The following is a 23,709-nucleotide window of genomic DNA, read 5'->3' as shown; positions in this document are numbered from 1 at the left end:
ACATGTTGCTCTTATTTACTCAACCAGTTTTTTGACGAAATTTTTGTTATTATTTGTGGTGCTTATTTTATTGGATTGCAAGTGGTTGATTTTGGAGAGCTGAAGTAAAAGCACACTCAGTTCCTTTTGTCCATAGTGTTCATGGTAATAGAACACTGGTTCGTAGTTTATAGACATCTGTTGCTTTATAGTTTTAAATTTTTATGGGCTACCAAGTTTTTCTTTGTCTATGTTAGATGCATATGAATGTGCTATCATAATTTGTTCACTTTGTTTGGCAGCCACAGACGTCAGTACTCATTTGTATCCCTTAATTTATCGGCTAATTAGATCCCAAATCTGATCGGTTTATCATATTTAGTCAGTGGGTTACTTGGTTAAGTTTGGAAAAATCGATAGATAAAAAATATTCAGAAACTTAAGTATTTGCACAACCAAATACAGTGAGACTAGAAATACTTGAGCTACAGTTTCTGAGATATTGCAATTTTTAAGTGAAAAAGCAGCAAAAATTCAAAATCTTTAAAAATTCAAAATCTTGATGCTAGTATGTTTTAAAAAATTTGATTTGTTTTGTAGTAGTCACAAACAGACAATATTTAAACCAAACAGACCCTCAATAGTTTCTTTTTGGGATTTTCATGGCCTCTTCTCTTTTTATTCCTCATTACTGGATATAAAATTATTTCCACTGTTTCTTTGGAGTGTTAGCGATACATGTGCATAAAACTGGAAGATGCAACAAGATTACAAACCGGCTATGTTACATAAATGGGGACTTCTTTTAGCTTTTTTAAAAAATATCTGATACCAGAAATTGGATTCCTTGTCAGCTTGAATGATGTTTAAGAACAATCTTAGTTGTAGTATGCTCTTCTCATGGCATTCTTGTTGGAATTATATTTACCTGCATTTGTGATTCTGTGAAAATTGTGAAACATTCATAATTTGACAGCTTCCTATCACTCTGATGTTATGGGATCAAGTGCAAGTCTCAATATATGCCGATGTATTCATGGTGCCTTGCAAGAATACAGAAAGTTCAGAGGTACTGCAGTTTGTGGTTCAATTGATCTGTCAAGCGTCGAAATGCTTATGAATTTTCATGAGAAGTTAGATGAGCAAATATTTCCACATGTTCAAAAATTTAAATACAAATCTATATTGCATGATAGTTCTGATATGTTTGTCTTATGCATATTGTGTTGCGTATCGATGAGTGCTGGTGAATGGTCACGCAAATTAGTTGAGTTCATCTTTTAGCTTTTATGGTTCTTGCTGAAGGAGTCTATTTGGATGGCAGGGTGGTGCTATGCGTACGACCAGAGTACAACATGTTATGTTTGAACTTACTGTCCTCTTTAACCAATAGATAAATGACAATAGATGATATAATTTTGCCGGACTTGTAGACAGTAGATTACGTATCAGCGGAAGTCATCGATTGGCGATTTGGCGCATTGAACAACACTGAGAAATAGATTTTCATCACAGGGTATGCATAGTCTTGAATCAGCAGTAAATGCATACACTTCTCGAGCTTGATCTAGCAATGCCTGGAAGAGCGGATGCTTCAGTAAGGTAATCTTGATAACAAACCTCTTCTTATATTCTCCAACATACACTACCAAGTGACCCTTCGGTACATCATCAGGAACGATCTTCTCCACTGGCTGTAAATGCCACCATGACAATTTGCAGCACGAATCGCAGGCCACACAAGGTATGATTCTTTGTCCCATTACCCGCCACTTTCTCGTACATGATTTCAGAAATTTCCCTTTCATGATATCCATGCTCTCTTTGTGCCTTCCTTACTTTCTGTCTGATGGTGTTTTGTTAGTACAATTGTAGATGAATGCAGGGTTGCTGTGCTCGACCTTTTTATCTTCTAATTTAGAACTTCGTGTCGATAAAAAAATTGCAGAACTCACGTTGCATGATTTAGAATAACATTTTCTCCTATAAATAAATATTGACATCAAATATCCTATCTCTAACTGTAATCTTTTGAAGTTCTCAAAGGAGTTAAGAAAGGGGTAGATAAGATATGAAAAAGGGATGGGAAAGATAGGCTTCTTGGGCAAAGTGCACTGCCAACTTGGAAAATCTTGGCAACATTACTTGTAGAGATATTGTAAACAAAATCTTCCTCGTGTTTGAAAGGGGATGGTGATCTAAATGTTCAATTTACACTTTTCGTATTTCAACCAACTTTACCACGACGAATATTTTGTGCATGTTAGGGCATGTTATGAGCTTATTTTGGATTGATCATTCTTCTTGGCCCTGTTTATATTGAAAACTTGTGATTTTGAAACTGTTACCTGTATTAGCGGGCAAGTTATCATCTTGATTCTTGAATCTTGATCAGTACATAATGTGTGTACTGCAGGCTGTACGGTGGTTGGATGTATTTAATCCCACATTCAAGATATGTGACAATTTTATTACGTGCATCTTGTGTCGGCCTGGCCCATACTTGAAAGAGATTAATTTATGCTATAAAGTTAATTTTTAATTAAACAGTTCGAATCTTTAATACCCACCAAATATTTTGAATTCATCCCCCCTTCAAGGGGTAGGATTGTGGGTTGGATGGTTTAACTGCCTTTTGATAAATATATTATTGGGACGAAGATTCAGAAAATCACATAATCAAAACCCCACACAAAAATAAGTCAAAACAATATAATTCCTTCTTTTTTTTGGGTTTTGGTACTATTTTGAGTGTTTTAAAGTACAAGGGTTTGGTCAAGAGTGTAGGAAATATAGTGAGACCCGTGGTCGAGTGTAAGTCGGTACAATTGAGTCGTCTCAAATTTGAAATGTTGGTGTCAGATACTATAAAAAGCATGAGAATTTTATTTCCAAGATTAATATCACAATAATTTAATATTTTGTTCAATAAAATAAAATACTTGAACCATTTGAAATTATTACGACAAATGAATTCAGATTTCATTTGTTTTTCCACAAATAAATACGATAAGTGAGTTTGTTTCAGATAATGCAAATGTGAAACGAGAAGTTAGATGAATATGATCTAACAAAGAGTGGATAATGTTCATGTTTTTTTTTTTTGGGTAGGGTATCTAATTTTGAAAATGCACTTGTACTTCTAATTTTAAATTTTTATGCATCGAATTTGAAAATTTATATTTTTAATCTTAAATTTAGTAAGTCAATGTACCATTTCATGGTTATTTTAGTTTGATTAATAAGATTATAGTTATAAAAAAAATTTCTTTCCGATTATTACACTTGAGTTTTTATAGTTTGACATAATAAGATTATATTAGTAGTAAAAAATACTTTTTTATTGTTTTAAACTTCTGATCAATTAATCACACTTAAGTTTGTAACGTTTAATCGGGCCTGAGTATTTGGTCAATTCGAATCCTGCTGATTTTTTTTTATAAAACCAAAATCGAATTGATTTTTGTGCGAATCGGACAAAAACCAACTGATTCAAAATCGGTTAATTCGGTTAAAATAACGCTAAAACCAATGAGAATATCCATAAAATAAAATAAAAAACCAAGAAGAATATGAAGGGTAAAAAAGCGTCCGTCCCACAACTAAAACATATTTATATTATGAATATCATTTGGGCTTATATAAAATATAATATTATTTTAAAAAAATGGTTAACCGAGCTTGAAAAAAAACCCCGAAAATAATCATCGTCACAGCAATACTTCAAACCAAAAAATGAAAGATTCACGAGCGTTTAATTTCTGTCATTCTTCCTACCTCCGTATAAAAATTCTGAGAACGATCCATTTTCCATCGACATCCGGACTTTAATAAAGTATGGTTTTGAAGGAGTTGATCATCGTGACAGCAAATGCTTCAACACATTTGATTATAGTGAAATAATAATGGAAGGCCAAGGAAGACAGTATCCAACAACAATCAAGACGCCTAGCGTATCTAACACAATCATCTAACATTTTTCAAACTAATTGATCCATGCTTATGTACAACGAGTGCATCACTCAACATTGAATTATGAAAGTCTCTGGATCCTGTGTGCACATGATCTTATGGTTGTGTATATCACCCAACCGTTGCATCAAATGAGAGATTCATCACCAAAACCATGCTGACATCGTGTTCAAGATTCAGTCCAAAATTCGGAAAAACCCTGAACTAACTTCTGCCAAAATGTCCAGCATGGACAGGCAGAATTGTAGGGGGGAGATGAAAAATGTACACAACTTGCCTACTAATTCTAAGAGAAGGATTCAGTTACCATTAATACTTCGCAGGATTCTTCTGTAGTTACTCAGAGTTATATCTGTACTTTTAGCTGGAGAATCACTGTGAATATGTAAAATCTTAGATTTTTTACCTTTTGGATAAGGATACATCAAGGCCAGTTCACAAACTCGGTGCAGGATTGGTTTTGGCAAAGGGCGCCAGGCCATGTTTCGTTTCTTCTCTCCCTAAATCAATTTGGACATCGAAAATGAAACTGAATATGATCAGACAACAAATATTGTAGAGCAAAAATAGGAAAGAGTACCATACCAAGTCATCACTAGTTTGCAAATAAATCAGTTAAGTCTAAAACGAGACATTATGACACTGTTGGGAAATATGGAAAATACATTTGAAAAGAAAAACCAGAAAAATATGGATCACTAACCTCTCGCTCGCTTTGTTCATGAATCCCGCTTGCTTTCAAAAGATTTCGCCATTTATCCTGTGTAATCCACAAGCAATACATAATATCCAATCACGAAAACTAAAAATAGACAGAACGTTCTGAAGCTGCACTCAGAAGAAGAGTGTTGACCTTGAGATCTACAGAGGTTCGATGGGAAGATGTGGAAAAGAAAAGCTTTTTTATACGACTCCAGCTGCCAACTCCAAATTGAGAGACACCATCGATTAATTTTCTAACCTCTGAAATAGTCCATAATCTGTGATGCTTCCTCCGACCACTGGCCTCTTCCTGGATCTCTGAAGTGAAGCAGTCATCCTTTTTCTTTCGATGCACAGCTGTAAGAGAGTCATCCCTCTTTTGACTTCCTGATGTGACACTGCCAACCCTTTTCTTCGGAGGACTTTCTTTGACAAAGCCATTCCTTTTCTTCTGACTTGTTACCATGACAGAATCATTCCTCTTCTTTAAATGAATGGTTGCGATAACTTCGTCCAGTTTCTTTTTATTCTGGGGAGTAACATGGGATTCTTTAAACTTGGCTATTGAATATCCAAAATCCGAACCACGCACCTGCTCACACGAAGCACCACTTCAATATTTTGACTTTGTACTCGAACATTTCAAAAAATATTTGAAACAGCTAAACGATGAGCATTAGTCCAAACGCATATAGATAAAAAGGAAAGCAGGACAAGTAACGCATAAGTTATAAGATAACAGTTACCGTAACGTGTTCGGGGCTCTTTGGACATTCTTTTTGCACTATCGAGCCAAAGGGTACTTGAATAGCTATCACAGAAGTTTCCTCAGCTGAAAATTTCATTGCTTTAGATCCTGTATGACATTTCTTATTATCCTGGACTCCCAGACACTTCCCCTTACCGGTGGAAGAAGAAATTTCATGTCTTCTTTTAGAACATCTCAATATGGGATCTGCTAATTCGTCAATATACCTCTGTGTGGGCTTGCGCGATCTCTTTGGAATTGGAAGAGTTTCCGTGCATCTAGCTTGAGTTTTTATTACTGCTGACGCATCTTCCCCTTCCAATTTATTGGTCTCAACATCTGGACCTGGTGGCCAAATTTCATCATTTTTCTCAACCTTCAAACTGCTATACATTTCCCCCGAAGGTGACAGGCTTCCATCCATCTCATCAGATAAAACTTCTTGGAAAGAGCAGCTTGAAAAATCACAAAAATTGCCAATATTTTCTAAAGAACACAATGCAGGCGATTTCAAGGATTTATTCTCATCCAATGTCTCGAGCTCATGGTATCTGGGAATGTCACTTAGTTTAGAGCTACAGATATTAAGTTGATCGTTCTGACATTCGTGTACTTCCATAATTCTAAATCGATCTGATTTCCAGGGAGCATCAGTATCAGCACTAGATGCCAAAATTGGACAGTCCGAAACTGAAGTAAGCAAGCATTCGCTTGAACCATAATTCAAATTTGTAATACTTTCGACAAAGTCAATGCCTACAGGCATAGAGAAAATAGTACTCAGGTCATCGGGTGGGGCAGTGTAAGCCACTATGTATCCATACAAACTCATAAGAAAATAACTGAAAATTAAGGCAAAAAACGCAAACCTAGAAGGTACTCTTCTCCCATGCTACTGAACTCATTTTTCAATTGAAAATATCCCACTTGAACTTCACTAGGAATTCCATCAAGAACCTACAGCAGATACATCAATGAGATTAGTCTAACTGCCTTGTCTTTGTACTGAAAAATGCAAAATCCGTCCAAACTTCAATTTCACATTTACGTGGAAAGCACAAAGCTTGACAATAATATTTCAGCATTTTCGTAACAAGTGTATCATATTAACATAATTCTAACAGATATTGATTATGAGAAGCAGGGCAAAAGATCGAAAAAATAAACAAGATTTAAAAAATAATCAGTCAGACATTACAAATGCAATGCTCAGCAGTTTGTAAAACAAATCAGACATACTTCGACCCTTGGAACGTCTCTCTCTTCCCGTGCGAGACTAGAATCTGCCCCACCTGCATCAAGTGATAAATAATGGCAGTTGACATAAAAAAACTCAAAATAGACAGGACACTGAAGCATCACTGAAAATGTATGCCATGCATGTCAAACACATCCAATCAGGAGAACAATGAAGATTTATTTAAATGTTACACATAAATATGACACGGCGACTTTAATTTTAGAATGAAAGACAAAAAATGAGAGTAAGATTTCGTTATCCACAAATAATTTACAACCTAATCAATGAAAATTGAAACTTAAGATCAATTAAACAAGTTACTATCTCTTCCTGAAAATAATATCTACTGAAAAGCACATATCATTGAGCTGCAATTGCCCATAGTATAAACATAGTGTATCGCAAGAATGCTAAAATTATTCGGCAAAGCTGTCGCGTATTGATTCCCGGATAAAATCCTTAAATAGTGTTTGGTGTGGTTGATAAGATGATTGCCGATTGCTCAAATTATACTCGACCTACATAACAAATACCCAATAATCATCACACCATATAAATTACCTATTTACATTAATTTTTTTATCATTCATATTACGTATCCAAATCCTTCTAGCATCCCATACCACATACCAAAATTATTTTAGTTCATTGATTCACCGATGAAATGTCTTTTTAATGGCTCTTGTTCCCATGACTAAACTATACAAATGCTATATCACCATTTTTCCGATTCAAACCACCATAAAATCAATAAGAGAGATAAACTATTCAGATAATAATTCATCAGTCAATCTAAGGAGAGATAAAGGTAGTCAACACTGCTATATTTCGGCTATACCAAAACTGCAGGAAAAATCGTCCAAGTCCATGTCATTCTTCGGGATCTTCTCACGAAAACAATTGACCCTATCCATTGATATACGTCCATCTTCAGGTTCTACAAGCATACGCTCAACATCAATTGTCCCATCTTCCGATCCAAGAGTCATAGGTCCATTCTCCATGTCCTGATGATATTAGTCTTTCTATTCAAGTCTACTCACAGAAGACAATATTCTACCATAAGATAATATGAAAAGATAGACAGTGATGATAATGCGTTACATGTACAGCAACCCAAAGATCAAACGAATGAAATACCTCAAATCTTGTATCTTAAACTTGTCAAGCAACGTTTCACGAGCATTTGAGTCAAAGTAATGATTCCAAAAATATGCAAATATACCAATGACGCTGATATCCGTTGCATCCAAGGCATTCAATGAATTTACACAAGAACAAAAAGCAAGTTGCCACTGAAGCCACAGTTATTGCCTCTATCATTTAAATTTTCAAAACAAGATTTGCTTTTTATTAAATTGTGTCAAAAAAAATTGCATACATTGCAACTCAAAATATATTAAGCCGGCTTCTATATCCCCCAAACTAAAACAAATGATCCACCCATAGCCACCATGGAACAATTAAGCAGGCAATGTTTCAAACCTAAACATCACTTGCAACAATTTTGCAGGTAATGAAATAATGAATTAAATTTCTTCTTTAAAGAAACTCTGGAAAAAATGCACAAAATCGTTAATCAATCACGAAGAAAAAGTACTAAATTTTCAAATGCAACCATCAAAAGGGCTATCAAGAACACACTAATTCTCTTGCACTAAATGCCCAGCACACCGATACCCAATCCCCCACCCTTCCGCCCCCATAAACTCAAAAAGAAAGCCACAAAAATAAAACAGTAAATCCCAGGCCTAATCGACAAATTCAGCAGAGATAAACGATAAACATTTAAAAAAAAGTACAGATTGAAGCAAATACACAGCCGCATTCTAGCACTAATAAAATAAAAGCAACTATAATCGCACTATGACCAAAAAAAAAAGTAAATCCCAGCCCTAATCGACAAATTCAACAGAGTTAAACGAAAAACATAAAAAAAAAAAAAAGTACAGATTGAAGCAAATACACAACCACATTCTCGCACTAATAAAAGAAAAGCCACTATAATCGCATCATAATGAGAAACTAATAACCTGGGGCCTTCAATTCCCCTGATTACCTCTTCGGTTCACTTTGTGAATTCTGAGTGCGTGAGAGAAAAAGGAACAAGGAGGAGATTCATGGGAGAGTGAGAAAGTACTTCCAGAGTTTTACATTTATTGGGCGGAATCGAAAGGGTTTTTCGCAAAGTTGCAATTGAATGTGATTTTCACGTCCGCCGTGGCGTCGCGCAGTTATATTTCGCGACGCTTTGACACTGCAAGCACACTCCTAGTCCTCCTCGTATTTGGCAAGGTCAGGGTTTTAATGATGTTTATATAGCTAATTAATTATCTAAATCCCCCTTAGTCAACGTAAAATTCCAACTCATTTTTTATGCCACCGTTTAGTTCAAAAAATAAGATTTTAGAGTTTGACTCCAATTATACAATCATTGAAGAAGACTAGAACCAAATTACTCTCCACATCACGAGTTTAATAGTTCAACCGCTGATCTGATCTAGTTTTAATCGACAAAATTCAAGTTATAATAGTTGATTATTCATCTATTTTATCAATATTTAAATCACAAAAATTCACGTAACATCATCTTGTAGAAAATATTATATTTTATATTAAAAATATTATTTTTCATTTTAAATATAGATCACGGTGATGCGGTCACATACTTAAATTTGGTTAATGGGGGGATTGGTCATTTATGTGGTGCATCGCAGACATTTTTTTTTATTTTTTAATAAAAAAGTAAACAATTTCAGTTATCGTAGCAGTATCTTCTTTATTAGTTTTCATTTGAATTATCTTGTATAGATGAGACGTCAAAATCAATAAAATAGAATAAAATATTCACAAATCTCTGTGTACACAATATCGGAGGTTCTCACAAATGAACCACCCGATAAAATTTCACAACAGAGAGGAAGATATATATTACAGATTCTATGTAACACGGTCCTTTGCACGGGTTCATAAAAAAATATAAAACGAGAGCTCTAAATCCTTGCTGAAATGCAAATCAAGTAAATATTGTGTGGATACATTTCTAATACCTATAGAAAGTATTTGATGATGAATTGAATGAAATTAAAACTATATTTTGAGTTATGGATGAAAATAAGTCGGATTTATAATTAAACTCATCCCAATAAAACGAGTTTAGAGACGGGTTAGAGGTGGGTCTCATCTTTTATATTATATATATATATATATATATGAAAAATAAATATTTATCCATAATTTTATTTTATAATATTTTAAGATTTAGATAATTTTTTTCTATTATGTAAATATATAAAAATATATTTTTTTATTAACTATTAATGGGATAAAAATTGATTTATTCTAATTTGTGATAATATTGTTTGTTTCTAAATATTATTAATATAAATTAAATATAATTTTACTAATTAATTAATTTTTATTTTATATTTTAGAAAAATAGACGGATTCACGTTGTCGTCTGAGCCAGTCCGAATGAATCTTTTCCTAGACATAATGCATTTCTTAAAAAGAATTAACTCGAAAAATTATGACAAAATGGTGTCTAATATGCTTCAAATACAAAATCTTTCTTGCGTTAAAATTGCATTTCAACTCGTATGCGTCACCACTACGTGGGCATTGCCCCCATGATAGGATGGATGGCCAAGATTTGTCCATGCATACGTAGGACCCACTTTTTTTTTTAAATTGTATGTGTAGCAAGATCTTACCCGTTGAAATGAAACGAGGGTAGTGCCCACATAGATAGGATCTCATTAACCACTATATAGATAGATGGCATACGTAACTTAAACTAAGACTTCCCACGTGTCTAACTTCAGATTTGCCAAGATTTCTCTCTTTTGTTATTTGTTTTCTCTCTCCCTAAATCAATTTGGACATAAAAAAAAACATTTTTTTGAGGTCATACAAGCATTGAATTTTGTGTTCCCTTTGATATAGGCAAATTCAATTAGTTAAATTTGGTGAATGATGTTTGGTGGAGATCAAACATATTGGTGGTAAAAGAGTTTATAGGTTAATTCAATGTAACGAAAGCCGTGGAATGTAGCTTAACAACTACTTAAATAAGGATAATATAACTGTTTTTTTAGCAAAGGAGTTAACAAAACTGACGACTGCAAAAAATGGATCATCGAGAAAAAAATTCAAACTTTTTTATTTTTCATTATATGAACGTGATTTGTATCATCAATACATCAACACAGTCTGATTATTGATTCAGTTTATAATGACTTCATAATTATTTATTTAGTAAATTTAAAATATGCTAATTAAGTAACCACATACCATATTTATTTTATTTATTTTTCAACTAATTTGTGCCCTTATTCTTAGATTAGATCTCTTGTATCAAACTTTCTAATAGATAAACTTTACTGATTATTTACATGGGTACTTCTAGGCTCTTTTGGGTATTTCGAGGGGTGAGTGTGGGACTTCTTAAAATTTAAGCATTTATTTATTTATTATTATTATTATTATTATTATTATTATTTTCCTTGTTATATTTTGAAATATTGGAGAAATACAGACATCAACGATTTAAATGACATTTTGATTCAGCTTTTAGAATGAAGAATTCTAATTACATAAATCTAAAAGACTGTAATTGATTCCATTTTCCAATTACAAAAATAAAATTTTATGTGTAATAATGTGTCGAAGAATAATAGTATGTTTTGTTTAAGACGATACATTTGATAGAATAGTACAAAAGTTTTGTTATTGATGCCCACGAAGCATCAATTTGATATCGAGCCACCTTCAAATAACAGCGAATATGGAATAAACAGTCATTGATGATACGATACGTGGGAGTTTTTAAATCCGTGGCTTTAGTCATGATTCGATCGTAATTCGGGAAAATTAGTCAAAGCAGTATGTAGGTGGCATACTTTGTCTCAATTATTTAATTTGCTAAAATTTTACGTTATTTACAATCGGTCGTTTTTTTTTTTAAATTTTTTTAAAAAAATTTGAATTCGAATAGGGCTAATTGCATCGATCCTACAAATTTTATACCTGATTTTTTTTTAAAAAAACGATCTAAAACACTGTAAATCTTATAATTTTTTTTAAGAAGATGATGCAATATTTCTGTCATAATATTAAAAATTGATAATGATCGTGTTTCATCTAAGCCAACTCATTGCATTAAAACCAATTATTTAAATAACCGAAATCCAAAATATACCAAATTATTTGTCGATTGCTGTACTTTTCCTTTAATTCCACCTATTCTCACATAACATCACCCGATGGATCAGTCATTTATTTGGTATGAATCAAACATATCGCCTTGGACCTCACCCAATGAATGGTAAGATCCTCCGCAAAAATATATTTTATGATATGACATCCAATATCTTCAGTATATATTGTACGTATAATCTCTGGATTTATTCATTTTATCTTTATTCATTTACCGTGCCATAAAATTTTCTTCGGAGCAGATCCACGTCGCTCGTAAAAACAATATTTGGAGTTCTTTTATATATATATATATATATTTGAAGTTCTAAAGAGAGGGATTTGTCAAAAACAACCAAAAATCTAAAACGTCACGCAAGAGCACAATCATTCCATATTCTTTGGAACAAATCAATTAAGTTGAACATCATTAATAATCCGTATTGGTAGATTTGAATAATACATAAAAAACCAAATCAAATATAAAGATTTATTGTTTTGTTTGTTTATTTCTTCGTCGTCATCATCGTTGGTTTCAGAAATCCTTGAGCAGCTTGCGGACCTGTTCAAGAGTGACAAAGAGAACAATAGTGAAGGGTCCCTGCCGAGAAATCGTGGGGATGAAGCCTTTGTAAAGGGCCATGGCTCCCTCTGTTTTTACGGTCTTCATCGCGCAGTCAAAGGCTCCGGTGTACGGAGGCGCCATTCCTGCTTCCACTTTCATATTCATCACGCGAGTCTTGATCACGTCCACCGGGTTGGACACCACCGACGCGACGAACCCGGCAGCGAAGCTGGCCGATACGTGTGTTCCGAGGCCGTCTTTCATCAGATCTTTCTCCAAGATCGTTTCCTTGAATTGGTCGTAAGATGCCAGCTGCGAGGCTGTTACGAGCATGGCCCGGTTCACCGTGAGGGACGAGCCGCGCCACAGGCTGCCCACGCCTTCGTTTTTACTCATCTGCGAGATGGCGTCAACCACGCTCTTGTAGTTCCGCCTCTGAGCCGCCGGGAGGCGGCCATCGGCCTGCATCCGGACCATGGCAACGTCGGCGGGGTTCCCTACCGCGGCACCTACGGCGCCGGATACGAGCCCGGCGGCGACTTTGCTAGCCAGAGGCAGGTTGTTGGTGTTGGGGTCGGTCCATTTCTTCTTGAGCACGTCGTAGAGACCCATTCTGGTGGTTGAGTAGAGGGTCTGCCGCAGAAGAGTGGCGGACACACCAGAGAAAAGCGATGCTGCTCCATCTTGCTGTACGATCCGGAGTCCCACGGCAACCGGCCCGACACTTGGAGGCGGCGGAGGCGGGGGTAGATGGATATGGTGAGCCGCGGCGGTGGTGCCGTGGAAAGCAAATGCTGGGCGGAGATTTTGAACGGCTGCGGCAGCAGAGGACTCCCCCTGAAGCTGCATACGAACCTTGATTAAATCAAGTGGGTGAGTGGTGCAGCCTGCAACAATGGAGGCAATACCTCCCTCAACAAATCCCTTTACACCCATCGTCAAAGATCTCTCCTTTCCTCGAGAAAAATACGTAAACAGGCAGAATGGAATCTCTTCGATCAGAAAACTAAGGAAAACAAAAGAAAGATTCGATACCTTAATCTCAAGAAAGAATGAAAAAAAATGGTTGAGACAAATAAATCAAGAAGACCAGTTGGAAGTAGAGTTCATCTCACTGGAAACCAGGAGATGGGAATGGAGACCAAAGGCTATGGAAGAAAAGTGTGGGACGTTGGGCCTTTGAGACATATGAGTTGGAATAGAGATGGAATTACAGAAGGGGGTGGAAGGGTATTTATACGAGGAACTAGGTAAAGGGAACGAAATTAGGGTTAACAGTTCACACGCATTCGCCGAATCCTACAGAGCATACGCGCTCGCTCTTTGAAATTTTCCACGCTTATTGTATTCTAACTAATAATATTCTTCGTATTAGCAATAATTGCAAGCGTAGAGAGAATATATATGGAGTACGAATTTTTTTAGGGAAATACGTTGTGGGGTTGTATAGTCGTTTTTTATAATATAACTTTTGAAATGTCAACTAATATATAAATTATTGAGATTTTATGTTAAAATTATGAAATTTTAAAGGTGATTCTTTATAGTTTTAGTTAGTAATACTTTTTAGTATGGTTCTTTTGGTTACTTTAATCTATAATTATTTTGTAGATTATGATCAGTTTTGAAACAGTTGCATACTGGATATTTAAATTTATTAATTTTATTTATATTTAGTGTGTGTGATTTTCTGGATTATCATCAAGTAAATAAATATTCTGAAAAGGGTATCTTGGGTATTCAAAAAGTCAAAATTGCTATAACACCGAAGTTTATTAATCTACATCTGTAAATTTTAATTGTGTAGTGTATATGTTAGAGTGGGGGCAGGTAGTTGAACAACCAGCGCGAATAAAACCAGTTGAAAAGGAAGAAAAAAAAGGCAGAAGCTCTCTCCCCAACAATCATCAAATCGACAACAATTCCCTGCAATTATCTGCAACAATCTTAGGCTAATTTCCAGCTTGTAGTCACTTTTTTTAGCTTCAAGTTTAGATTTTCATTTGCATTTCTCTAGATTTATAATGTGAATCTCACGAGACCACGGACAACGATATGAGAAAATCGTGTTATGAATCACAAGAATCACAAATAACATTTCATATCTCAAGGAAAGTTTTTAAAATCAAACAAACCTCAACAATAAATGGAAATAACAACACAAGAGCACATATATCAATAGGAAAAACACAAATCTAAATAGAGATGAGTAAGATTTCGGTTAAACCGAATTAACCGACCGAACCGAGTCAATTCGAAAATTCGGTTCGGTTATTTCGGAAATTCGGTTTCCAAATTAAAAAAATTCGGTTATATCGGTTAGTTCGGTTCGGTTGCGGTTTTCAAAATTTTGAAATCGGTTAACCGAATTAACCGATATAATAAATATTTTTATTTAATAAATTTTTATTATTTATCAATTTTTATATATATTTTAATTAATATTTAATTTTAAAATCGATATAATATGTATTAATTGTATTCAAACAAAACTTATATTTTTTTGATGTGTGTGATTTTATGTTTTTATGCATTTGTATAGAATGTAGTGTTTAAGAAAAATTATATATATAATTAAAGTTAAATCACAATTTTTTTAAAAAAACTATAGGTTAATTCGGTCATAATTCGGTCGGTTCGGTTATGATTAAATATTTCGGTTCGGTTCGGTTATGGCTAATTCGGTTCGGCCGGTAACCGAACCGACCGAATGCTCACATCTAAATCTAAACAAGACGACACATTTATATCTCTCGCGCTTAAGAAAGCAAGAACAAGATATTTAGAAAGAACACCTCAACACGATGCCTACAAATGAGACTTGAACCAGTCGTGGTATCCGATGTTTGAACATCACGAGGGATGAAATATTTGATAAGTTCAATTTTTTTTTTTCCAAACAAATACAAAAGAAACGTTATTCATCGATAGGGCAAGAAAACATTTAGATCTTGAGAGAAAAAAAATTCAATAACCATGAAAAAAATTCAAGACATGCTTATATATCACATAAGAACTTGACTTGGATATAATTAACTTAAAAATAACACAAAACAACACTTCAAAATGATCCTACAAGCTGTTTCAAAAAAAAAAAATGATCCTACAAGCACAAGTACGAAAATAACTAAATAATCTAAGTGACAAACTCGCCGGAGTATAATTAGATATTGGTTAGTTATTTTTACAAAAGACCTAAAAATATTGGGGTTCACAAACTTTTGATTTAACCAGAAAATTTGCATAATTTTTATCATGTAAAAAAACTATTTTGGACTCTATCCATTTCGATTAAAACTTGTGTGAGACGGTTTCACGGGTCGTATTTTGTGAGACGGGTATCATATTTGGGTCATCCATTAAAAACATTACTTTTTATGTTAAGAGTATTACTTTTTATTGTGAATATCGGTAGAGTTGACCCGTCTCACAGATAAAGATTCGTGAGATCATCTCACAATAGACCTACTCATATAGACGGACGTTGAATGCTAAAATTAATTTTATCATAAAAATTCACGTGAGACGATCACGAGACAAATATTCAATTTGAGTCACTCATAAAAAAATATTATTTTTCATTGTAAATATAAGTAGAGTTGACCTTCTCACGAATAAAGATCCGTGATATCGTCTCATAATAAACCTCTATTTTATTTTTTATTTTAAATATGCTCAAATATATTCACTATAGTTTTGATATTTTATCTTAAATTTCAATTCTGTTACTATTCTTATTTCTTTTATCAGAATTGCGATCGATTTTTTAAAAACCAAAAACTTTTTAAATTTAAAAAAAAAAGACGTTGAATAAAATAGCAAAACATAAAAATGAAACAACACATGATTCCAAAATTGGGTCCCAAAAAAATGAATTAAAATTAAATTAAACTAAGAATTACATAGCTTAAGGAATAATAATTTTTATTTTGTGTTTATTTAGTAACAAATTTAATTATAATTGTTTGAGTAATCAAAGTTATCTTATTTCAGGAATTAAGACTATATTAACAAAGTTACTAAAAATAAGAACATTCAATAAAAGGATCGTTTTTTTTTAAAGCGTTTCTTTGTAAAGTTTTGAAAGATCGCGGTTTGAATTCAACGGTGACGACAAATTATTTCTGGAAAACTTTAAATTCTATTTTCCACAAGTCACAAGAAGAATATTTTGTCCCAATAAAATAATAATGAAGTTTAATTATGATTAATTTTCTTATAGTATACAATTTGCGAATATAAATAATATATATTTAATTTATTGATTACTTGTTAACACACACACACACACGCACACATATATATATTCAGATATTTAAAATCACAAAAATTTATGAGCATCTCATTTCAAATTTTATTTTGTGTTGACCGATTATTTTTTATATTATGAAAATCAAGTAGTTAAAACAATTTCGAAGTCAAACAGTTACTAAAATAATAAACTATTATTTTATTTGTATATTCTCAGACAAAAAATATATTTAACGCAATTTCCCATTTAATGAGGTTCGCCGTCTTTTTAGTCTCTTTTCAGATCAACAATAATTATTGAGAGTTGATATTTAATTCTATTTTTTTTATTTACATTCTCTTTATAAATAAATTTGATATATATTTTACACGTGAATTGGAGCATAGATATAATAAAATAAAGTGTAAATATCACTCCCATAATGATTTATTAATAAATTGTATAAATTAGTATTTTTTAAAAATAAAAGTAAAAATAACATAGGCCAAGTGTGACCTTTCATATATACATAGAGATACTAATAGAAAGGAAAACGTGTGGGGAAAACAATATGTTGACCCCGTTATTGGAGGGTGGGCCACATCTTTTATGAAATCAAAGGACTATTATTTAAGTATTTAATTGACTTTAAAAAATTGATTAAAAAAATAAAATCCTTTGGAAGTATAAATTGGAACAAATCAAATTATTGAAGTGCTAAAGTTGGAGAGGCATTGATTCCAATCGACTGGATGTGGCGAGTTCGTGAATGTACAACTGGGGAAGGTCATCTTTGACTTCAATGGCCCTCGTTAATTTCAAAGTCAATCAACGGAGAATTTCTCCCTCTGTTTTTTTGTTGTTATACATTAATTGGATAAAATCATCTAAAGTTATATATATATATATACATTAATTGGATAAAATCATCTAAAGTTATATATATATATATATATATATATATATATATATATATATATATATAGAATTAGACAATCTTCTGTTCTTGAACAAATTTTTAGAGTCAAATTTAATATATAAATCTCGATCTTAATAGTTACTGCGCTTTTATCATTACGAACATACACTCAACGTTATTGTATGACGTATGTTGGGAGGATTTCTGTAATTACAATATTCGCGAGTATATGGAGAGACAGCATTGTCTACTCTGACCATCTCCTTCACCCGATTTCTTCTTCTTTTTTCAAATTTTTTTCTTCAACGATTTTCATCAAGTTTTATCGATCGTATCGTCGCCACCGGTTGTCAAAATTAAAAGTAACTGTTTTGAAAATATCTTACGTTTTGGTATCAATGTTGAAGTATTTCTCGAAACTTTACGATAAAACATCTTTTTTATCGACGATATCACTGCATTCCATTGCCAAACTATCAATCCGAGCCTGGATTTGGAAAGCTAGCGACGACTATTCTACTCTTATTAGAGTTTACTAAATATGCTATCAAAACTAGAGAAAAGAAGACCAACAATTTATAAGCATACATATTGCTTAACACTAAATTCAATTTGATCCATTCATTAAAAATAAATCAGTTTGATTAAACACGATAAATTTAATTGGACGTGTGACAACCATGATAATTATCTTGCCAATTGCCATCAAAATTTTCCCCCTAAAGATTCATCCTGCAACTTGAGTATGTGGAATATAATCCTGCATGAACATCTTTCGAAAACTTAAATGTTTTTATTGAATAACTTACGTCACTAGCTAGTGTTCGGTCCAACACCACAACTATACTTTTTTCAATTATTGAACGAAGGAAAAATATTTTGGTACGTGAATTATTTATCAAAGAACACGCTTCATGTCTAATTTGACGAAAAAATATAAGCTCGAAACATTGAACAAGCACACGTCACAGTTAGGTCCAAATAGACAAAAATTTATGTGAGACGGTCTCACGAGTCGTATTTTGTGAGACAGATATCTTATTTGGGTTATCCATGAAAAATAATACTTTTTATGCTAAGAGTATTATTTGTTATTGTGAATATCGATAGGGTTGACCCGTCTCACATATAAAAATTCGTGAAATCATCTCGTAAAAGACTTACTCGTCCAAATATAATGATAATTGCACACTCAAGATCGAGCCCATTGAAGAACATATTTTGAGAGACTAATTTTCGATTTTTTTAAATTTATTATAAAAAGTTTAGAGATTTAATTAAAACATTATTTTGGAAATATAAAAAACCAATTGGAATTGGCGAGCAATCTGCCACGGCGGACGTGAAAAAATGATTCCGCTGCAACTTTGTGAAATCACTTTCGATTCCGCCGAATTCTCCCGTAATCTTCTCCTTGCTTCTCATCTCTCACGGACACAGTGAACCCACCGAGGAATCGAGAAGCTCAGGTTGGTAATGCAACCACTGTATTTTCTCTGCTCTGTTACACTTGTTCGATTTGGATTTGAATTTGCCGTTTTTGTTGCTTTCCTTCTCAATGCGTTCTTCTTATCTATTGTTATAGTGGCAGCTTGGTTTTGGATCTTGTTATTCTTGGATGCAACAATTAACAGTCCCATTTGTATATTTTTTTGTAACCAATACTTTATCTCATACCGCTGATTATCAAACAATCATTATCTATATATCACTTTTGAGATGATTTACAATCTTGATATTGATTTCTATGTATTAAATTCGTGATTTTTGTCATGAAGTCGCCAAACATGAAAGCAGTCTTTCGAAGCGTAATCTGTACAAAATTCGCATTTTCCCTTCGCTCGCTAAACCCTATCCCCCAATCCCAACCTTGCCTTCTCCTCCCACGAAACGTGGTCGTTTTCCCTGCCCAACGCTCCTACCATGTCAGGTCAATGTCTGGTGGAGAGAGTGGAATCAACGTGCTTCCATCACCCAATGTTCGGGCATTGGAGAACCAGTTTGAGGAGTTACGCCACCAACTCGAGGACACTGGCGACTCACGCGAGCGCATAAGGAACATCTCTCGGGAGATCGAGTCCACCACTAGGCTCATGCACTATAGCCTTCTGCTCATTCATCAGTCTCAACCTGTACCTGGTATGATTCTAGATTTAACTTTGTTTCGTACTTTTTCGATTTTGCTGTTTGATTTTCTCATTTACCATGATTTTGAAGGCTATGATTATCTCAACAGTGAGAGAAATAGTATCTGCTTTGGTGGTTAATCGAATCTAGTTAAATTGCTGACTTAATGTAGTATGGAAATATGAGCATGTGCATGCGAATATCTATTTTTCTTTAAAGTGCAATCTAGTATGGTAGAGGAAGGTAAAAAATATGAAGCTGAATCTCGGGTGAGAATTCCAAGAACCTTTATTTTGTATTTGTCTTGGAAATTGCACGGTGTTTGTTCTCATCTTTCATGTTATTTTTCTAAGATTCGACTGTTAAAATAGATGTTCTAGCGAAGGCTAAGGGGCACATTGATATGCTGAGGGATCTCTACAGTAAGCTTGCAGAAATTATGCAGGAACACCCTGGGCAATATTATAGGTAGGAGATTATTGTGCTCAAAGACCCCCTTCTTTCCACAGAGATATTTATTGCTGGCGATTTTTAGGTATCATGGTGATTGGAGGAGTGAAACACAAACTGTGGTGTCACTGCTAGCATTTATGCATTGGTTAGAAACTGGGGATCTTCTTCATCATATGGAGGCTGAGGAAAAACTTGGGTGTATGTTCAAGTTTATTTTACGTGACAGTGGAATTAAAATTTCTCATTTGATGCATGATATTTATGGACTGATATTTGCTTTCAATTTGTAAAGAAACAAAGTGACCAGTAGGCATTGCATGCCTTTGTTGCAGTATTTAGATGTCTTTCATAGTGATTGTGTATAACTGGTGAAATGTGCTTGAGACAAATTTGATAATGACGAGGAAACAAATGGTTTGATAGTTCGTTTTAGAGACGAGGAAACAAATGGTTTGATAGTTCGTTTTTCCACACCTTGTTTTGTTTTAATGCGTCTTGTTGAAAGTTTTTATTTATCATATTCAATTTATTGTTCTACATCATGAAGTTGATTTTACATGTCATTCATTCTGCCATAAATATGTTAGGTTGAAATATTCATCCCGATTGTTTATAATGTTGGTTAACTGTCTTAGACATGCATTGTTGTTCACTACTAGCAAAAAACTCCACTTATCTACTCTTACTTATCCAGAACTCAATTAGTCACTACGTGATGTTTTTGGTATTCAAACTTTATTTCTTTTGTTCCTAGATAGTTACTGAGGCATCCTCTGTGAAATAGCTTTGTTTGAATCTTCTGTCTCTTGATCATGTACACAGTAAAATTATTGGAATTCGGCCTTGATGTTGAAGATTACCTCGTTGGTAAGTGTCGAAGTTTTTATTAGTTTTGGTCCCAATAATAGATTCTGGCTCTGAGAAATTGCTTGCTTCTTTAAGATCATGTTTTGTCATGATATTATCGTTATCTTTTTTGGTGTACGAGTAAATCAGTACTTAACTAATTGATACATATAGTACCACTTTAGTTTACTGCCCAAAGATACAATATGATGCGGTGGTCAACTATCTGTTATTTGAAGTTGCCAGTGTTTTTAAGCTTTTAAAATGTCTAGTGAAAAATTCATCACTTGAGTTTGTGCTTTAACGGCTTGCACGCTGCATATCAGTGGTTGAGCCAAAAGCTCTTATAGCCTTTTAAAATTGGGGGAGAGGGAGGTCACATTATAAGAGTACACGAATATGAAGAAAATGGCACTTGTTTCCTGTTTATACCTTGTAAACATATTGGCTCTGTTTCTTTTATTTTCTTTTTTCAAGACACCACGTTTGACTTTTTATTTTGTCTTTCATACATGTCCATAGTCTTGTCATGATAAACTTTTGTTTCCGTGCAGGAATTTGTTTTATGTCCAATGAGTTGGTAAGCGCGCATCTAAAGCCTTTAACTGCTATGAAGTTTTAGATTTCAGATCTTTTAATCAAAATTAAAGATTTTGGATGATGAAATAATTAGATTTCTAAATTTGTGGAAATAGAGAATGTTCACAGTTCTAAAGAAAATTTACATTTGATAATACGAAACATTGCTTTGTCCGTATGTTCCGAAAAGAGAGAGAGTTTAAATACATAGCATGGTAATGTTAATTTAAAGACAGGGTGCTTGCTGATTGATTCTGTGAGATGTGGCCGCATGATTTGTAGCCTAGGTATGTTGTGAACCAAGTGACTGCTGGGGATTATGACTGCCCAAGGAAAGTATTAAAGTTTTTGACAGATCTTCACGCTGCATTCCGCATGCTCAACTTGCGAAATGACTTTTTACGCAAGAAATTTGACGGTAAGACAATATCTTTGGTATGAGCATCCGATTTATTATGTTCAATGAATTCACATTTCAGTTTTAGCCCCTTTTTGTGCTTTAATTAGCTAGTCACATAGTTTGAATGTACATTTTGCATTGAACACATTTCAGTTTTAGCCCGATTTTATGCTTTAATTAACTAGTAACATAGTTTGAATTTACATTTTGCATTAAGTTTACTGCCCAAAGGTACAATATGATGCATGATTTTCATTGGGAATCAGGGATGAAATATGACCTTAAAAGAGTTGAAGAAGTCTATTATGACGTCAAAATCAGAGGCTTGGCAACAAACGGGGACTCAACAGCAGATCATAGGCAATCATGAATTGTTGTGCGTCTCTCCATCTCTTTTTCTCATTATTTTTTGTACTCTGTATGAACCTTTATCTTGTCTTGATGGAGGATTTGGGTAAAACTAAGATTAAATTGAAAATGTTCTTAGTGGAGAATGGTTGTATACATACATACTCATATGCATACTTTACCAGGATTAAAAATTCTTTATAATTTTTTTATGGTATTATGGTACCTATTATATGAAAATTTGCAACTTTTATACATGATTTAAATTGGATGGGTAATATATAGGAATGTGCCTAATTTCTTTCCATCGAGGCATTGCTTATAAAAGCGTGGGTTATATTTCTTTATACTGCACTAAATACGATTTTTTGTACACGAGTAAAATACTATCTAAAACCATAAGAGTTGGTTGAGTAATTGTAAATTTTGTTCTGATTTATGCCCAAAATGGATTTTCTTGTTCTCTGAAGCACACCATCATCTCGATTCTCCTTTAGAACCCCCCCTGTCTGTACGGCCTCCACCATGTAGTCCTTTCGTTCACCGATTTCATCAGTCTCTCTCTCTGAGGTCAATGGTTGTGTGCATTTTGATAAAGATTTGTTAATTTATTACCTGCATAACTGTTGCATGTGAGGTTGATGTTCAAAACATAACCCTCGTAACTGTTCCATGAAGGCTACGGGTGGATTAGTTTGGGTGACTGAAGGTGACCTGATACTAGTAAACAATCGGAATCAATCACGTGATTCTGGTGGTGGAACATGAATCAGTTTGTCGGTGCTGAGCAACTTTTGTTTAGAAAAAGTACCAGGCTTTTCAAAGCTTTGAAATTACCTTATTAAGCTGTCCTTTGACAGGCTGAGGCGGCTTTATTGCAATACTTGATCGAGGCGTCTTCATTGGCCATCGCTGCCGTGGTTAGGATGGAATACCTGAAGAAAAATGACGCAAAAGACAAGCCCAGCTACTCTGCCACTGCTCATACAGGCTGAAGTTTGTGTTTTGTTTGATCTGCAATTTCGCAGCTGAGGATTCAATGGATCTCCAACAGGACCAACACCCACTAAACTTTCTCGTTCTATAAATTACGTATTTTACCCTTTTAGTTATGCATGCATATTATCAATACATTATACCTTAAACTATCATTTACACGACTTATTCCTTATATTTTTTCGTCTAATTGTTCAATTTTTTTTTTCATGTACTAAAATTATAATTATAATTCGATGAGTACTTTATCTGGGAAATCTACTAGAAAATTGGGTAAAAGATTTTCGTATGTTAAATGCCCGGTATCATTATTAAAATATGGCTGAAAAATGATCAATAAATAATGATAATGAATGCATATATGTAAAGATTTTTTAGTATCACTATTTTAAAATCTATAAATTTATT

The 23,709-nt window shown here is 33.8% G+C and overlaps 4 protein-coding genes across 9 annotated transcripts; 1 reads left to right on the top strand and 3 right to left on the bottom strand.

Annotated features, from left to right (window-relative positions):
* Nucleotides 1-1,054: 1,054 nt before the first annotated feature.
* LOC142546320 (auxin-induced protein 15A) lies at nt 1,055-2,383 on the bottom strand. Its single transcript, XM_075653976.1, has one exon. It carries the CDS (start codon nt 1,794-1,796, stop codon nt 1,428-1,430), a length of 369 nt encoding a protein of 122 aa, XP_075510091.1. The 5' UTR covers nt 1,797-2,383; the 3' UTR covers nt 1,055-1,427.
* Nucleotides 2,384-3,841: 1,458 nt separating this feature from the next.
* Nucleotides 3,842-8,931, bottom strand: LOC142546317 (uncharacterized). 2 transcript variants are annotated; one of them, XM_075653974.1, is made up of 8 exons: nt 8,675-8,931; nt 7,480-7,676; nt 6,641-6,693; nt 6,271-6,358; nt 5,400-6,157; nt 4,805-5,245; nt 4,655-4,711; nt 3,842-4,451 (listed from the first exon to the last, which is right to left on the bottom strand). In XM_075653974.1, the coding sequence occupies exons 2-8, from the start codon at nt 7,643-7,645 to the stop codon at nt 4,251-4,253; spliced, it is 1,764 nt and encodes a 587-aa protein (XP_075510089.1). In that variant the 5' UTR covers nt 7,646-7,676; nt 8,675-8,931; the 3' UTR covers nt 3,842-4,250. The 2 variants fall into 2 exon arrangements, with proteins under 2 accessions (XP_075510089.1, XP_075510088.1); XM_075653973.1 differs by having other exon boundaries at nt 7,480-7,648.
* Nucleotides 8,932-12,208: 3,277 nt separating this feature from the next.
* LOC142546316 (mitochondrial uncoupling protein 5-like) lies at nt 12,209-13,628 on the bottom strand. Its single transcript, XM_075653972.1, has one exon. It carries the CDS (start codon nt 13,336-13,338, stop codon nt 12,373-12,375), a length of 966 nt encoding a protein of 321 aa, XP_075510087.1. The 5' UTR covers nt 13,339-13,628; the 3' UTR covers nt 12,209-12,372.
* A 5,228-nt stretch (nt 13,629-18,856) lies between these two features.
* On the top strand, nt 18,857-23,476 carry LOC142546315 (uncharacterized). 5 transcript variants are annotated; one of them, XM_075653969.1, is made up of 9 exons: nt 18,857-19,021; nt 19,483-19,691; nt 20,051-20,147; nt 20,215-20,330; nt 20,955-20,999; nt 21,533-21,558; nt 21,840-21,975; nt 22,224-22,330; nt 23,166-23,476. In XM_075653969.1, exons 2-8 carry the CDS (start codon nt 19,487-19,489, stop codon nt 22,325-22,327), a joined length of 729 nt encoding a protein of 242 aa, XP_075510084.1. In that variant the 5' UTR covers nt 18,857-19,021; nt 19,483-19,486; the 3' UTR covers nt 22,328-22,330; nt 23,166-23,476. The 5 variants fall into 5 exon arrangements, with proteins under 5 accessions (XP_075510084.1, XP_075510086.1, XP_075510082.1 ...); XM_075653967.1 differs by having other exon boundaries at nt 18,859-19,021; nt 19,331-19,691; XM_075653968.1 differs by having other exon boundaries at nt 18,859-19,021; nt 19,331-19,691; nt 22,224-22,333.
* Nucleotides 23,477-23,709: the final 233 nt, after the last annotated feature.

The sequence above is a fragment of the Primulina tabacum genome, chromosome 5 (genome assembly GCF_025594145.1).
Source record: "Primulina tabacum isolate GXHZ01 chromosome 5, ASM2559414v2, whole genome shotgun sequence".
NCBI classification, from domain to species: domain Eukaryota; kingdom Viridiplantae; phylum Streptophyta; class Magnoliopsida; order Lamiales; family Gesneriaceae; genus Primulina; species Primulina tabacum.
The sequence above is the reverse complement of the archived record's forward strand: the minus strand, read 5'-3'. Positions and strand labels throughout refer to the sequence as shown.

Coding starts and splice junctions, on each gene's coding strand:
- LOC142546320 (XM_075653976.1), bottom strand. CDS start 1,796: ATGGATATCATGAAAGGGAAATTTCTGAAATCATGTACGAGAAAGTGG.
- LOC142546317 (XM_075653974.1), bottom strand. CDS start 7,645: ATGGAGAATGGACCTATGACTCTTGGATCGGAAGATGGGACAATTGAT. Junction 6,158..6,270: donor GGGAGAAGAGTACCTTCTAG/GTTTGCGTTTTT, acceptor CTATGCCTGTAG/GCATTGACTTTGTCGAAAGT. Junction 4,452..4,654: donor ATGAACAAAGCGAGCGAGAG/GTTAGTGATCCA, acceptor AAATTGATTTAG/GGAGAGAAGAAACGAAACAT.
- LOC142546316 (XM_075653972.1), bottom strand. CDS start 13,338: ATGGGTGTAAAGGGATTTGTTGAGGGAGGTATTGCCTCCATTGTTGCA.
- LOC142546315 (XM_075653967.1), top strand. CDS start 19,340: ATGAAAGCAGTCTTTCGAAGCGTAATCTGTACAAAATTCGCATTTTCC. Junction 20,331..20,954: donor GGCTGAGGAAAAACTTGGGT/GTATGTTCAAGT, acceptor TCATGTACACAG/TAAAATTATTGGAATTCGGC. Junction 21,000..21,532: donor TGTTGAAGATTACCTCGTTG/GTAAGTGTCGAA, acceptor GTTTCCGTGCAG/GAATTTGTTTTATGTCCAAT.